The sequence below is a fragment of the Tupaia chinensis genome, unplaced genomic scaffold (assembly GCF_000334495.1).
Source record: "Tupaia chinensis unplaced genomic scaffold, TupChi_1.0 Scaffold000165_2, whole genome shotgun sequence".
Classification (NCBI taxonomy): domain Eukaryota; kingdom Metazoa; phylum Chordata; class Mammalia; order Scandentia; family Tupaiidae; genus Tupaia; species Tupaia belangeri.
The window spans coordinates 3,426,581-3,443,397 of record NW_006159640.1 but is presented as its reverse complement, the minus strand read 5'-3'; the positions used below and the strand labels follow the sequence as shown (position 1 = coordinate 3,443,397).

Genomic DNA, 16,817 nt, shown 5'->3' with positions numbered 1-16,817 from the left:
GGGCCAGCGTGGGCCCCAAGCCAGCCGGAGCCGGACAGCAGGTGGACAGAGGCCTCCTTGCGCCGTGGCTCACAGCGGACCTCATACTCGTGAACGTCGGCCTGCCCGCCGGCCGAGAAGTCGATGTGCAGCACGCTGACGATCACCACCGTGCCATTTCTCCTCTGTGGGTCATGGGGCACTCGCTTACAGAGGGGCTTGGGCTGCCCTGTGCCCCTAGATGTGTGTGTGGGTCTCATGGTCAAGGGGGCAGAGTCCCAGCAGCCTGGGTTCTAGTCCTGGCTCGTCTAGTGACTCCCTTCCCACTCAGAGCCTCAGAGTCCCCCTCTGTCAAAGGGCACTATGGAAATGGACTGTCCAGAAGGACAATATCAGGTCTCACGGGGCAGTGTCTGCTCTGGCTTCAAGGAGCAGGGCTGAAGAACCTCAGTAATGACAGCAGCAGCTGACTTTGGGGGTGTTTACCATGTTCTAGGCCCCGTATTTTAAGTGCATTATCTCATTTAATTCTCTCAACAACCCTTTCTCTCTCTCTCTCTCTCTCTCTCTCTCTCTCAACTGCCAAAGGGTGCGTGCACTCATCAGAGAGACTCATATTCCAAGTCGTCAGGGCCAAGATTCAAACCACATGGTTGGCCATGTGGGACCCAACTCCCTTAACCATTAGGCCATGGGGCCACCCCATAGAACCCTCTTCTATTGGTACCATTAACAGCCCCCTTTCAGGGGCCAGCAGGTGTCCTGGTGAGTAAGGTGCTATATCCCACATGGCAGACTGAGCAGTTCAAGTACCGGACCCGGTGGCTTAAACGCTTCAGGCACATGTGTGTGCATGCCCAAAATCCCAAGAGGAGAATGGAGGAGAAGGGACTATGGCATGGCCCTCCCTTATGGGGGGTGATTTCTCAATTTCCCTCTCTCTCTGTCTCTCTCCAGCGAGTGAACGTGCCCTATGGCATAAAAAAATCTAATTTTTTTTTAATTTCTATTTTATAGATGAGGAAACGGAAGCCTAGAGGTCTCTCCCACCTTTGGGCTGTTGGTACCATGTCCCCAAAGGGAGCACTTAGCCTCTTTGCCTCCCGACCCTCTCAGGAGAACATGGGTCCTGACTTTTTGGGATACAGAATCAGGACACTGGGCCAAAAAGACAGGACCCCGAGAGAGGCCCAAAGTTAATCTATATAGTAAGGAGGGAGGGACACGCATATAGGACGGGACTGAGGGGAGGGTGAGGGGATTGGATGAGCGAGAGACTGGAGAAGGAAAGGAAGCCTCCCGAGGTGCGCCATGTGTGACTGTGAAGTTGTCTCTGAAGGGTTCAAAGGTTGGCAATGCTTCTTTATTGCTCTTGGCCGCTTGAGCTGAGCCTCTTTTTTTTTTTTTTTTGGAGAGATTTTTGCTAGAGGATGAGTGCACTCACCAGAAAGACAGAGAGAGACAGAGAGAGAGAAAGCAAGAAATCCCCCCCCAGGGGGGATGGCCACGCCGCAATCCCTACTCCTCCATTCTCCTCTCGGGATCTTGGGCACGCACGCACACGCACCCGGCGTGAGTTTTAAGCCACCGGGTCTGGGACGCAAACCGCAGTCGACTACGTGGGAGTCCAGCGACACAGCTGTTACACTACCTGCTGGCCCCTAAGATTTATGAGGGTTTCACTAAGAATCTAAGAGTCTAAGGGTCTCAGATTTTATGCTTCCAACTTGTCATCTCCAAGATTCTAGGGCTCTGGGGTTCTGAATTCTGGTGCTGGTTCCTGACTCTGAGATGCTGAGTGTCTGAGCCCTGGCTCTAGAATTTCAGGAGTCCCTGCCTCTGGAATTCTGTCTCCATCATTCCATGACTCAATGCAATGTGGCTTAGTCCCAAAGAAAATTCCTGGGGGGCCGTAGGGCATGCAGTCGGGGTGAGGACAGAATATCTTGGTGGCCAGGACTGACCCCCACCCCTTTCTTCCCTCAGGTTGCCAGGAGACAGGCAGGGAGGGGGCGGAGGAGGCAGGGGCTGTACCCGGGCATACATCTTGCTAATGCCGGAGCCAGGGTGGCTGCTGGAAAGCACGTGATGTCTGGCAAGTCAGGCTGCAGATCCCCTGATTTCACGGTTCCACGGCTGGGGACTCTCCAAGAGAGGCCACTGTCCTCTCCCACCCCTTCCTGACTGTCCCTGAGAGTACAGACATCTAAGGTTCTCGGGCTGCCCAGTGACCCTCCCAGGGCCCAGGCCTGGGTTCACACCCTCCCAGATGCAAGGATAATAGGAGAGATTCATCCGTAAGCTTCAGAGCCTTCCGAGGGAGGTGGACACTGTTACCTGAAAAGTCCTTTTGTTCTGTGGAGTCCAGGATGGCTTTGGTTGGCCAGGTAGGGGGGGCCGGGCTGGGCAGTCCTGCATAGTAACAGGGGACCTGGTGCCCCGGGGAGCTTGGAGGGAAGGGGAGGAACTGGAAGGCTGGTGGTGGCTCAGCCCTCGGGCTTTCTCGGGGAGCGGCCAGGGGAGCCTCGGATAGTGGTGTGATGTGCAGTGCAGCCCCTGTCCTCCGTCTCCCCTTTCCCTGTCTACCCTGAGGAAGTCGCTGTGGTAAATAGAGCTGAGAAGGGCTGAGCTCCTCCCCTGGGCTGAGAAGAGAAGCTGAATTCTCTGCAATAGCAGTGCCTTTCTGCAGGGGTCAAAGCCTCTCCCGGGTGCCAGCCCACCTCCCCTGGCTCCTACCTGAGACTCGGTTCCGCAGGTGTCAAAGCGCGCCTGGATGCGGAAGGTGTTGCCCACTTCCTGGGCAGCACAGCTCCGGCTGCCCAGGTAGACCTTGGTGCGCTCTAGCGGGGCCAGCACTTGTGCGGAGATGAGGATCTGGAAGTCCGTGCGGGAGCAGCTCACGTTCATGGGCACCACTGGGAAGGGAGGCAGGAGCTGGAGGCCAGACTGACCCCCACCTCCCCGACAGTCCCCAGGCCTGCAGAGGAAGGAGTGGGAAACGGAGTCCCAGACTGAGGCGGACGACTATGGAGTCCTGCGAGGCAGGGGATGGGCTATTTTCCAGATGTTACCCTGTCTCGCTCCATCAGCCTGGGAGCTCCTGACACTGACTTCCTCAATGTGCCCGAGCCCAGCCGAGTTCGGCAGGCCCGACGGGTGCTGAGTGAATGCCTGAGTGAGTGCTTGGTGGAATGAACCAGTGAGATTTCTTAACGCTAATAAAAGATTTCGCTAATCACTTTGTGTGTGCCTGGCAACTCGTTCATTCAATCATGAAACAATTGTTTTAAGAGAGATTTTTGCTATATAGCACATATGCTCACCAGAGAGACAGACGCAGAGACAGAAAGCGAGAAAGAGACAGAAAGCGAGAAATCACCCCCCAGGAGGGATGGCCATGCCGCAATCTCTTCTCCTCCAGCCTCCTCTCGGGATTTTGGGCACACATGCACACATTCTTGGCGTGATTTTAAGCCACCAGGACTGGGACTTGAACCATGGTCAACTATGTGGGAGTCCAGTGACATAACCATAATGCCATCTGCTAGTTCCTCATTAGACAAATACTGATGGCCTACTAAGTGCAGGCTCAGTGTGAAGTGCCACAGATACAGAAATGGAAAGGAAAAAAGAAAAAAAAAAAAACAGTCAAAAAGTCCTGCAGGGCTTGTGTTCTAGTTGAGGGAGGGTGGTGCAGTACGTAAGCCACACAAATGTCCAAGTGGTCTGAAGGAAAACCACGCGAGTCAAGGAGATGGGCGTGGGGGGCTGGGGCAGGTGCTGGAGGAGCGTGGCAGATTTTTTTTTGTTTTTTGGTTTTCTTTTTTGGAGAGGGTTTTTCGCTATAGGGTGTGTGCGCTTGCCAGACAGACAGAGATAGAGAGACAGAAAGCGAGAAATCACCCCCCCAGGGGGGATGGCCACGCCTCAATCCCTTCTCCTCCATTCTTCTCTCGGGATCTTGGGCACGCACGTACACGCGCCCGGCGTGAGCTTTAGGCCACCAGACCCGGGACGCGAACCGCAGTTGACTACGTGGGAGTCCAGCGACATAGTCATTGCGCTAACTGCTGGTCCCGCAGGACTGCATTTTTGTGAGCGTGTATATGTGTGTGTGTATGTGTGTGTGTGTGTGTGTGTGTAGGGGTCAGCCAGGGGTGAGTGTAGGAGAAAGGGCGGGGGTGGCTGGAGGAGAACAAGGCAAGAGAGCTGGCGTGCGGAGGCCTGGAATTCTCGCCCCCTCTCCGGGAAATGCCTCAGACATAATTCAGCCTCTACTGTCTGGGCAGCCGGGGATTTACGGGCCCGCCATCTCCCACGATGATATCGGTGGCGCAGAGCTGTGTCACCCCTGATTGATGCCGCGGCTGCCCTCCCAGTGAGAAGGCCGCTGCAGCTTGGCCACATCTGGAGCCTCGCCCAGTTGACTGCCCCTGTCTGACCTGGGTCCCACAGGGAGGGACCTGGGGAGGCAAAAAGGTGTGGGTGGAAGTGGGGGATGAAAGTCTCCTGAAGTCCCTGGAACAAAGAGCCGTCCCTACCCTCAGTCTCCAGAGGCACCAAAAACAAAAGGGAATTGATCTAAATCACACAGGGCTGGGAGAGGCCCCAGGTCAGGGGACTTAAAAAATCCTTTGTCTGGGGGACCAGCAGATGGCATAATGGCTACATCACTGGACTCCCATGCGGTTAGAGTTCTGGACCTGGTGTCTTAAACTCACGCTGGGAGCGTGTGCGCGCATGCCCAAGATCCTGAGAGGAAAGTGGAAGAGAAGGGATTGTGGCGTGGCCATCTCCCCTGGGGGGTGATTTCTCGCTTTCTGTCTCTCTGTCTCTCTCTGTCTTTCTGGTGAGTGCACGCGCCCTATAGTGAAAACCTCCCCACCACCACCCCCCCAAAAAAAACTCTTCATCAATATCTTCATTTTACAGGCAGAAAAACTGAGGCTGGGAGAGAGAGGGGCCTGCCCGCTAGCCACGGCCAGCCTCGGTGGAACCTGGCTCCATGGGGCACTCTCACCCACTGTCCCGAACCAGAGCCACAGCTCTCCTGCTCAGTTATGGACAGAGCCACTGAGGCCCAGGGCAGTGGCTCCACCCACGTCACTTCTTGGCCACCAGCTGCTGCGGCTCTCCTTGCTTCTCTGTCCTCTGCTTGGGGAAAGAAAGAGGGAACACCTTCTGAGTGTTGAAAAGGCCTGCGACATGTGGCAGGCATATGGCATTGAGCCGGGCCTTGTGACCTGTGTCACCACAGTTAATCCCGATGACCACCTGTCTCCGGTGAGCCCCACAGATGGTCAGCGATGGCAGCATTTGGATGTGGCCCGGGTCTCTCTGAACTCAGCCTTGGGTTCCCCCCCTCCCCAGCTCTGTGTGCTGCCTAGACACAAAAGGAGGCAGGAAAGTGAGTTCTAGCCCTGGCTGTGCCACTGACTGTCCATGTGACCACAGTAAGGTTCTGTTCCCTCTCGGCATGACGGGGAGCGCTGCCTGGCCAGGTGGAGGGCCAGGGGATGGAGCACAGGCATGTCTGCGTCCACGGCCAGGGAAGGGTGTGGGAAGAAGGGAGATGGTGGATACTCTTGGCTGACGCCTCTCGCCAGCAAAAGCCAAACGTCAGAGCCCAGCCCTCGGGCCTCGTTCAAATCAACGAGACACAAGGAAAACTCCTGTGAGGGCTTCTGGAAATGCATTTGCTTCCTTGATAGAGGGACATTTGTGTCTGGTGTCTCCCCTGTTCCCTATCAGTTTTGTTTTGTTTTAGTTTTGATTACAGGGTCTGTGTGCTTGCTAGAGAGAGACACAGAGAGAGAGAGAGAGAGGGAGAGAGAGAGAGAGAGAGAAAGTGAAAAATCACCCCCCACACACACACACCCCAGGGAGATGGCCATGCCACAATCCCTTTTCCTTCATTCTCCTCTCAGGGATTTTGGACATGCATGCCCACATGCCCAATGTGATTTTCAAGCTGCCAGGTCTGGGACTTGAACCACAGAGTCAGCTATATGGGATCTAGCTTCTTAACCTCCATGCCACCTGCTGGGCCTTCTCTGCCAGTCTTGGACATAGGCATGCTGTCTGGAGTTATGGCAGTCATCTTGCAACCACGAAGCTTGGATACCCCTTTTAGCAGTGCCAAGCCCATTGCCCAGTTCAGCAGCCGTCTCATTCCAGACATCTCGCGGTGGGAGGAAAATCACGTGCTGCTTGTTCAGTCAGCATTTCTGAATGAGACAAGCAGGACTGGCAAGCATCTCCAGAGTTATATCAAGGATTTAGCATATGCAGTATTCCCACGTTGTATATATCACTCCTGAGTACAGGGAACAACTTAGTACGGGAGAGGCCTGGGGCCCATGGAGGAAGGCGCTAGACGGGAAGAAACTGGGAGTCATGAGTCATGGAGTTAGGAGCTGGAAAGGAGAGCCCTTTCCATAGTGGACATTGCCAGGGCCATGCTGGTATGGTCTCAAAGGCCCCAGGAGCTGACAATGGAAGAGCCGACCAGGAAGGGGCTGGGGAAACCCATTCATGGGACGAGATGATGGAATGGAAGAGGAGGCTGCAGAGCCTTGCCTTCCCCGACCAGTGCACCACGCCCTCAGCCCTGGCTGACCTCCAATGTAGGCCACGGAGAAGCCCCTGCGGGTGGTGCTGCGGTCCGTGTGCAGCAGGAGCAGGAGCTCGTTGTGGCTCGAGGTGACGGGTGGTGGCAGGAGGTGGCCACACCACTTCCCCAGCATGGGTGCCTCCTCACTGGCCCCATCGAAGGCTGCCAGATGATCGAAGTCACAGGTCCTGGTCAGGCTGTTGGGCTCCTCCAGTTCTAGGTCTAGGAAGAAGACCTTGACCCGGTAGCCGGGTGGCAGGCGGATGGTCCAGTGGCACCGGATGTTGTTGGGGTAGGAGATGGGGTACTGTGGGCTGGAGAAGTTGCCCCGCACAGCCACATACACCTCCTGGCATTCTCCTAGGTGGGGGAGAGTGGGGAGGAAGGAGCAATGGTGAGGAGGGTGGGGAAGCCGCCCTCTGCAGTTACAGCTTAGGCAGCGTGTCACAGGGCTCCAGCAAGCAACTGCCAGGTCGTGGGCACCAGGGCCAGCCATCTAGACAGCTGGTCCCCAAACCTGCCTTAAACTGGAAGTATCCGAAAGCTGGGACTCTCGTTCCTACTGACAATCCCCTTCAAGGGTGTTGGCCCTGTCAGGAGTTCAGTAAAGAAATCTCACATCTGTCCTCAGAGTGAAGTCCAGCTCCCTAGTGGACAGGCAAGGAAGTGCATGACAGACTGGCCCCTTCTTTCACCGCTGCGTTCGCCCCTTCCATTCCAGCCTTACCAAACATATATGAGCATGTACACGAGCATGCAAAAACCTTCTCTGTCCTCCTTGGCTTTGCATATGCTATTCCTTCTGCTTAGAATACCTTTCCCTTCTTTCTACCTCTGGTTAATTCCTCCACAGCACTGCTCTTTTCTCTCCTCCTCTAGGAAGTCCTCCGTGATTCTTACCATTGATGCCACGAATCTGTTTCCTTATCCATTTCCCCTATTAAACTGTGAACTCCCCCTCGGTTCATTCATTCATTTGTACAGATGCTGAGTATCCACTCCATGCCAGGTATAATCAGGTAAGATCATGAGGAGCTCACAGTCAGGAGACCGATGGGCAAACCATGGACAGAGGTGAGAACCATTAGATCCAAATGGGAAAACCTTCTATGAGGAGTTGCTGGAAGGGATTCACCCTGTGAAGTTGATTTGTTCTGTCTGAGTGAATCAGGAGGTCTTCACAGAGGAGGTGACATGCTTGTGCCTTGGCACTGGCCATACAGGAACATGTGTGCTTGAACATTCTGGGCAGAGCATGCAGAAAGCCCAAGATCCCCCGGGGTCAGGAAAGTGTGACCCGTGTGACCGTCACGGGCAGATGGGAGCCCAGCATGCCCAGGGGGCACAGGTGGCACTCCAGCCTCTCCTACCTGAGAAGTAGTAGGCCTTGAAGCCCCGGCCTCCAATGTTGAAGTCGGACTTGAAGACCACCTGCAGCTCGTGGCCCAGCGACATAACAGTGGGAGGCCTGGCGCTGCCACAGTAGTGGTGCCCATGGGTGGGGCCGGGCCCCCCAAGCACAGCCACGTAGTCATAAGTGCATTCCTCGTTGCCCTCCACCTGGAAGTCCACGAACACCAGCTTGACCGTGGCAGGGCCTGCAGCCCGGATCACCCACCGGCACTCCACGTTGTTGGGGTAGTTGTTGGGGTACTCGGGGCTCGTGAGAACCCCCGACAAGCCAGTCAGGAAGCCGCCACACACATCTGCAAGGGAGTCCGCTTGAACTGAGTTTTCCTGGAGGCTCCCAACTCCCTCCCTTGGGACTCAGCCACACCTGCTCCCACAGGCACCTCACGGGAACCTCATTGCCCCCCACACCCCCCGAACATTCACTAAGTGACAGACACAGGCCGGGCACAGGCGCCTAGCTGTCCTCTTAAATCCTCCCCGCAGTGTAGGACGGACGTGTTTTGTTCTTCCCATTTTATATTTGAGAAAATGGAGGTGCAGATAAGTCGAGTAACTTAATCTGTTGGAGTTTGCCCAGGCAGACTTTGCAGCTCAAGTCCCAGCTTGAAACACGTGTGCATGCCCCAAATCCCCAAAGGACGAAGAAGTGGAGGAGCAAGGATTGCGGCATGACCATGCTCCGTAGGGAGTGCTTTCTCACTTTCCCTGTCTCTCTCTCTCTTTCTGTCTTTCTGTGTCTTTCTTCCGTTAGCGTGCACACCCTCTCGCAATTTTTTTTTGGGAGGAGGGCAGATTATAGGGTGCACGCGCTCACCAGAGAGACAGAGAGAAATGGAGAGAAAGGAAAAAGTGAGAAATCAATCCCCGGGGGAATGGCCACACAGCAATCTGTTCCCCTCCATTCTCTTCTTGGGATTCTGGGCACACATGCACATGCACACAGCATGTTTCAAGCCGCTGGGTCCGGGACTCAAACCACAGTCGGCCATGTGGGAGTCTAGTGACTTAACACTATGCTACCTGTTGGCCTCTCCTCTTTGGCAAAGTGTTAAAACAAATAAACAAACAACAACAACAAAAAAAAACCTCAAAGAGATGAAGAGGTTGGCAGGAGCACATTGAAGTGACAAGGACCAAGGAACATGGGCCCCGACAGGAGGTCACCCAGATGGTGACTGACTGGAAAGGAACCCAAGAAGACATAACTACAGGACCTATGTCCTTGGTCCTGTGACTCCCCACTGTCCTCTCCTAGCAGGCCAGAGGCAGAGGTACTGAGCTCAAGAAAGCGATCGAACCTCCCTAACACTGAGACTGAGAGGAAGACCTGATGAAGCAGAGGGGGGTTGAAGTCTGAGGACAAGGCCGAAGACATCTCTGCCTTTTATTAACTGTGTGACCTGGACAAGTAACCCAGCCTCTCTGAGCCTCAGCAGAATATTAGAAATCCTAAGACCTGCCCAGCCTGATCACTGGACCCAGACTCCCGCCGGGTCTGAAAAGCTGCAGCTGAAAGCCCCAGAAACGCAGCTCAGCTAACACAACAATGAAGCGGGAAGATGAAGCCGAGGTGGCTGGCAGGGAGGGAGCACACGGAGTGTATTTCCTGAGACTCCGGAATCTCGCCTCTGCAGGCTGAGACCGGGGCACTGCACTGGGTGGGCACTGAGGGACTTGCTTTCTTGTCCCCTCCAGCACTGTGTGACCTCGGGAAGGCACATTTCCTTTCTGGGCCTCAGATTTAGTGTTTGTGAAAAGAGAGGGCAGGTTCAGACACTCTGAGGTCCCTTCCAAGGCCAGCGATCTGAGCAGAGGCTTGTAACCTGGGCTCCAGGCTCTCCAGAGACCCTCTGGGACATCTACCGGCTTCTGGTACAAATGAAATTCTTCTGCTGTAGTTCAAACTATCTTTCAATGTCATTAAAAGGCAGCACCCCCGAACCAGCAGATGGCATAGTGGTTATGTTGCAGGACTCCTACGTGGCCAACCCTGGTTCAGGTCCTGGACCCAGCGGCTTGAAATGCATGTCAGGCACATGTGCGTGCGTGCCCAAGATCCCAGGAGGAGAATGGAGGAGAAGGGATTGGGCATGACCATCCCCACCCGGGGCAGGGGGGGTGATTTCTCCCTTTCCCTCTTATTATCTCTGTCTCTCTCTCCTGTGAGCACATGTGCCCTAAGGCAAAAACCTCTAAAAAAGAAAAGAAGCAGCTCCCATAGCCTTGTACCTTATGTGTAAAACTTGAACTCTTCGGAGACATTGACATTGACTCGACGATTGGCTAAAGGCTAGTAAATGCTAAAAATATGAACTTAGGGACCAGCAGATGGTGTAATGTTTATGTCAGTGGACTCCCATGTACTTGACTGTGGTTCGAGTCCCGGACCTAGTGGCTTAAAACCCCTTCGAGGGGTATGCCCTAGATTCTGAGAGGAGAATGGAGAAGGGATTGTGGTGTGGCCATCCTCCCCAGGGGGCAATTGCTCACTTTCTGTCTCTCTGTCTCTCCAGTGAGCACACAAGTCCTGTAGCAAAACCCTCTCTCTCAAAAAAAAAAAAAAAAACACCCCCCTCTCTAAAAAAAAAAAAAAAAAAAAAAAAACTTATAAAATAAATGCACACCGCTAAAATACTGCCTTTGTCTTTTTCATGCCTCGGGAATTAACGGAAGGTTCCATTTGGTAGAAGGGTATTCCTGCCCACACCAATGCTGGAAGTGATAGCTTATAGTATTATAACTTGGCATCCTATTTGAAAAATCGAAGGGTCTAGAATGCCAAAACTCTGATTAGATCAGCCCGAGTCTTGTGCTTCAGCATGCTGCAATTCTGTCTCCAGATAAGCAGGAACTGGGTGTCCTGCCCGAGCCCCAGGATTGTTGTTGGCAGGCCCTGGGGACCGGGAACCTCTGTGGTTGCCCATTGCTGTGCTGACATGGAGAGGCCTTGTGAGAAGCGAGGAGGTGTGGGTCTGTGCACAGAAGCCTGGGGACAAGGAGGAAGGCCAGGAGAGCACGTCCTCTGCTCTCCTGAGACGAGAGGCAGTGGCAAGCCTGGTTGAGGGAAGGTGGAGGGCCCATGGCAGGAGAGTCGCCAGCTGCACGCAGACCCTGGTGCACTGTGTGCTCCTGAGGGCTTAGGGCTTTCTGTGCCATGAGGGGATGGGATGCCGTAGACATCATCAGCAGAGGTAGCAGTGGTGTCCCTCCTGCAGCCCGATGCTGTGACATGGGACAAGGGCAGAACATGAGAGGCCTCATTCCTGAGCATAGCAAGACCCTCTGGGGGCTCCAGGAATGATGGAAAGAGATTGGGGGGTATTGCCATGGGTGAGTACCCACACCACCCAGGGTATGAGTGTGGTCGTGGGCGTGGGGGAGGCTGCCTTTGCCCCGTAAGCATCAGAGCGGGGACCCCTAGGTGGTGAAGCAGCTCTCACACCACAATGCTGAGACCCCGCAGGTGTCCCCTAAAGCCCGCTGCTCCTCCTCCATCCCGCCCCAGGGCCAGTCAGCCCCCACCAAGTCCCCCCTTGACCTTTCTGGTAGCCTGCAGAGAAGCCGCGGCTGGCCACGTGTTTGTCTGAGTGGAAGACGACAGACATGACATGCCAGGAGGAGGTGAAGGGTGGCGGAGGCACCTGGCCACAGAACCTCCCCAGCAGATTGCCCTTGTCTCCCAGGGCCCCGTTGTAGATCTCCAGGAAGTCGAAGCTGCAGGTGTCATGGTACTCCAGGTCGAAGGTGTGGAAGGTGAGCAGCACAGAGGACCCCTCAGCCACCACAATCAGCCAGTTGCACTCTGTGTTGTAGGGGTACAGCCTAGGAAAGTTGGGGCTGGAGAAGTTTCCGGAAGGTGCTGAGAGCACACCCCCACATTTAACACCTGGAACGAGAGAGTGATGGCTCAGAGTCAGTGCCGGGGTCTTAGGTATGTGGCGGGAGTGGCGGCCCAGCTCCAGAGCTGGGTCTGTGGGGTGGGCTGAGAGCACAAGGCTGCGGCCCTCAGTAAACTCAGATTCATCTGTTTGCTCAGGCACTGACTCATTCCTCCAGCACTTATCAAGCGTCCTTTTATCCACTCGGCAGATGGTGTTTGAGCACCAGGCATTTTTCTAGGTCCCAGGGTTACGACAGGAGCAAAGCAGACAAAAACTCCTGCCCCGTGGGACTTACAAACGGTAAACACAGTAAGCGAAGTAGAGAGCATATGAAGTAGTGGTGAGCGCCACGGGGAAGAGGAGAGCAGGGAGAGGCGATAGGGAGTTCCGGGGTAGACTTTAATTTTAGATAAAACGTTACTTTATGCCGGGCCATTGATACGATAGGGAACAGGTACAGTGGGGCACTTAGAAGTCAGTAGTGATATGGGGCCAGCAGGTAGTGTGGGGGTTAAGGGTGCTGGACTCCCACATGGCCAACTATGGTTCGAGTCCCAGACCTGGTGGCTTGCTTTCTCGCTTTCCCTCTCCCTCTATCTCTCTGTCTCTCTTCGGTCAAATTGAATAATAATACTGATAACAAATAAAAAAATTCTTAAGAAAAACCCAGAAGTCAGTAGTGATAACACCCTTTCCCCCCTTGAGCAGAAATGTACATAGTCTATTACAGTATTAGAAATACATTCTTTTGTTGTTATTTTAAGGATTATTTATTTATTTTTATTTATTATTATTTTTAAGTTTTCTATAGGGCACGTGTGCTCACCAGAGAAAGAGAGAGAGAGGCAAAATAAAGCAAGCTACCAGGTCCAGGACTTGAACCAAGGTTGGCCATGTGGGAATCCAGTACTTTAACCACCATGCCACCTGATGGCCCCTAAAAATACATTCTTAGGGTCAGCTGGTCCTATGGTGGTTAAGGTGCTGGATTCCACATGGCCGACAGCATGGTTCAAGTCCTGGACCCCACAGCTTGAAAAACACACCAGGTGCATGTGCATGTGTGTGTGCCCAAAAGCCCCAGAAGAGAAGGGATTGTGGCATGGCCATTCTCCCTGGGGGGAGATTTATTACTTGTCCTCTCTCTATATATTTCTTTTTCTCCAGCAAGTGCATACACCCTGTAGCAAAATAAAATAAATAAATAAATGTTAACTTACAGGGAACTTTATAACAGATGGTCAGGTTAACCACCCCTGAAACCACTGATAAATCTTAGTGTCAAAGTAGAACCCTGGACAGTGTGCGCCTCCTGCTGGAAAGCACACACACCACCATTTAGAAAGCCTTCTTGAAAAAAGAGCAAAGGAATCTGGGTCTAATAAAGTCCTGGATCTTTCTATAAGTTGGAATGCATATGGAAGCTGGAGGCTCACTTTAAATAGCACCACGAGGGGGACCAGCAGTTAGCGTAATGGCTATGTCGCTGGACTCCCACGTAATCGACTGCGGTTCGAGTCCTGGACCTGGTGGCTTGCTTTCTCACTTCCTCTCTCTCTCTGTCTCTCTCTGGTCAAATTAAAATAAATGAATGAATAAAAAATAAAAAAAAAAAGAGAGTCAAATACCGAGTAAATGCAGTGCCTGGATTCTGATTTGAACTAACCATAAAAGACCTTTTTGTGTATGATATTGGTGAAGACTGAGCCTGAACTGAGTATTAGATAAAATTAAGAAATTATGTCATTATAATGGTATTGGGGTTATGTATGGTTTTACGTCCTTCTCCGCTAAAAGTATTTCCTGACCTATTTCTGGCTGAAATAATATGATACCTAAGATTGGCTTTAAACTTCTCCCGACCCCCCAACATGGAGGCAGGACGGGACGTAAGAAACACAACAGGCAGAATGTTGCCACCTTGTTGAAGATGGCTGATGGAGACACACGGATTCACTATACTGTCTTTCTCTACTGAGTGTATGTTGGAGATTTTTCATAATTAAAAGCTAAAATTAGGGGCCAGCCGATGGCTCAGTGGGTAAGGGACTGGATTCCCACATGGACAACTGCACTTCAAGTACCAGACCCAGTGGCTCGAAAATCACAATGGGCCAGCAGGTGGCATAGGGGTTAAGGTGTTGGACTTCCACGTGGTTGACAGCAGTTGAAATCCTGGACCCAGCCCCTTGAAACTCATGCCAGGTGCGTGTGCATGAGTGTCCAAAATCTCGAGAAGAGAATGGAGAAGGGATTATGGTATGGCCATCCCCCTGGAGGGTAATTTCTCGCTTTCAAGCTAGCAGGTCCAGAACTCAAACCATGGTCGACATGTGGGAGTCCAGCATCTTAACCACTATGTCACCTGCTGTCCCCCCCCCCCCGACTCCATTTTGAAGATGAGAAAACTGAGCCCCAGAAAAGGAAGTTGCTACTGTAGATGATATCTATTGCTTTGGACTTCCCAGCACCCCTTCCTCTACCTCTCGATATAACAGGCTCTCTCTTTTAGATACTGCTCCTCACCCCATCCTCCATGTGGTCACCCTCCCTCCTCTTTTTTTGCCCCAGCTGGGCAATCCTGGGGCTTCCATTACCATCACCTGCCAGGTGCCATGAGCTCCGGGCCATGCCAGAATGCCTGCTCGGAAAGTCTGGACAGGAATCCCTTCCTTCCTGGTTCCTAGGCTGGGAGGGAGAGCCTTGGGTGGGACCAAGCCCAGAGCTTATGGAGAAATCACGTTGGCAGAAATCTCATTGACAAAAACCATGTGAAAGTGGAAATGGCTCCAGGGCCTAGCTCAGCCACTCTCCTACAGACCTAGTGGCAGGGCCAGTGCCTGCATACATCCAGGTTGGACTTCTGTCACTTACAAACAAAGAATACCCTGGCCTAACCTCCCTGCAAGAGAAGACACTTCACCAAGCTTGTGCTCTGCACTGAGTCTGTGCCGGGTCTGAATAGGCACCCGCCCCGGGGGGCGTTCATGGAGTCAGGCAAAGGAGACAAAGCCACGCAGTGTGTGCTATGGCCACTCAGGGCCTGGGGGCCCAGAAAGAGGAATGCTGATCTTGCTGGGGCAGTGCTAGGAGAGAAACAAGGCTTATGGAGAAGGTGATGCTGAGTCTGACCAGGAAGAACGGGACGGTTTCATTAGCTGGGCCAGATCTGGGGAGAAGGAGTGATGAGGACAAAGGCTCAGACATACAACCATGAGCCTCCGTGAGCGCGGGCATATGTGGGCGCAATAGGGAGAAGGGGGCCTTCCTGCTGGGGGCCTGTGAGCGCTGATGAGATATAGGTTGTGTGTGTGTGTGGCGGGGGGCTGTACCAATGCTCAGCAGGGTACGTTATCCACTCCTCCTTGCCTGGTCCCGGGGGCAGAACAGGGCAGGTTTGGTGTGTGATTCAAGCCTTCATGGTGAGGTGGAGGGACACTCTGTCCAGTGCCTGCCCTTGTCCTTCCCCAAGCCTGTCGTAGGAGCAGGAAGAACAGTGAGACCACCAGAGTAGAATCCCTGTTGGCCAGGCACTCAAGCACCAGCGCGAGGGGAGGCTTTGACCACCAGGACCCAACCAGGCACGCTGACCCCAGCATCAACTCTAGGGCCACAGAAGCCCTGGTGCCTGGGAAATAGGAACGCATCAGTCCTCCTGACCCTCTGGCATGGGTTGAGACGCCCGGATGCCTACCCCATGTTCGCCAGCCACTGGTGACTGATAAGGTTTTAATGTTTCCTGCCTGAGCTTTCCCTGAGCCTGCAGGGAACCGGGCATTGAGACTGTTTGCTAGGCCTCCATGTGTCTGCATGCCCTTTGCAGAAAGGCAAATGGTATCGGCCCAGTTTCACAGACAGGCAGCATACAGCCGAGGGGACCACAGAGCAGGCAGAGGGCTCTGGGAGCCCAGGGGGAGGCACCTCTGCGGTTGATGGAGGGATGCTGAAAGCTTTGGGGAGAAAGTGGTATTTGATCCGAGTTTGAAGGATGAGCCAGATGTTCTCAGGTGAGAAAGAGAAAAGGAACTTTCCAGGCAGGGGAGACCGAAGGGCTTAAGCTCCCTAAGGGTGAAGCATCTCCAGAAACGGTCAAGTCCCCTCCCAGACCATGGAGTGCTCAAGGGACGCAAGAAACTGAGACTCCCCGTTACCTAACAACTGGAGCCAACCCTCAGGGGCACTCGGTGCCGTCATTAAAAACCGATTTTCCTGGGCTGGCAGTGGGAGGCAGAGCAGGCTCTTGGGACGAGAATAAAGGCTGCTTCTGGGAAACACCACTGAGCATTCTCTCCGAGCATTCCCTGCGTCCTTGGTAACTGCAGCTTAGTAAACCGCTCAGGCCCTCGGTTTCCTCATCTGCAAAATGGGGGACTCACATCTTGAGGTCTGTTGTGAAGATGAAATGCTACCACCCATGTAAAGCACCCAGCACCCAGCAAGCACGCGATGCAGTGTCTTCCCCCAGCTCGGAAACAAATACAGCCTCAACTCAGCCAGGCTCCTAAAAGGGCCTCCTGCTTTCTCATCTCCCACACAGAAACGTCTGAGACCCTGGCTGCTGCCTGCTCACCCTTCCCCCCTCCTACAGAGTCCCACCTGTCCCCAGAGCTCTTACCTTCCATGGCTTGGGCCCCAGGGCCTGGACCCAGCAGTGCCACGGCCAGTAGCAGACAGGACCCCAACTCTACCAGCATCTCCTCTCCAGGGTCCCCACTGCGGCAGAGCTCGGCAGGCCAGGAACTGAGGGTCTCCAGCAGAGGAAAGAGAGGTGAGCCGAAAGGGCCTCTGAGTTAATGGTGGTGTGAATAATTCATCAGCCCCTCGAATTAGTAAGCTGATCCCCGGGTGCTTCCTTAGCTCCACTCGAAGGTGCTGGATCTGGTGTCACCAGGTTTACACATTCTGAGATCTGCACTGGCCCCAGAGCTGCA

The 16,817-nt window shown here is 53.7% G+C and overlaps 1 protein-coding gene across 1 annotated transcript in view; it reads right to left on the bottom strand.

Annotated features, from left to right (window-relative positions):
* The window catches only part of CDCP2 (CUB domain containing protein 2), a 17,814-nt gene extending 1,234 nt beyond the window's left edge, over window positions 1-16,580 (bottom strand). The window contains exons 1-6 of the mRNA XM_027770915.1: window positions 16,502-16,580; window positions 11,544-11,891; window positions 7,963-8,298; window positions 6,599-6,952; window positions 2,716-2,894; window positions 29-164 (exon numbers count right to left, since the gene is read on the bottom strand). Coding sequence (XP_027626716.1) covers window positions 29-164; window positions 2,716-2,894; window positions 6,599-6,952; window positions 7,963-8,298; window positions 11,544-11,891; window positions 16,502-16,580 — 1,432 coding nt within the window. The remainder of the gene's footprint in view (window positions 1-28; window positions 165-2,715; window positions 2,895-6,598; window positions 6,953-7,962; window positions 8,299-11,543; window positions 11,892-16,501) is intronic.
* Window positions 16,581-16,817: the final 237 nt, after the last annotated feature.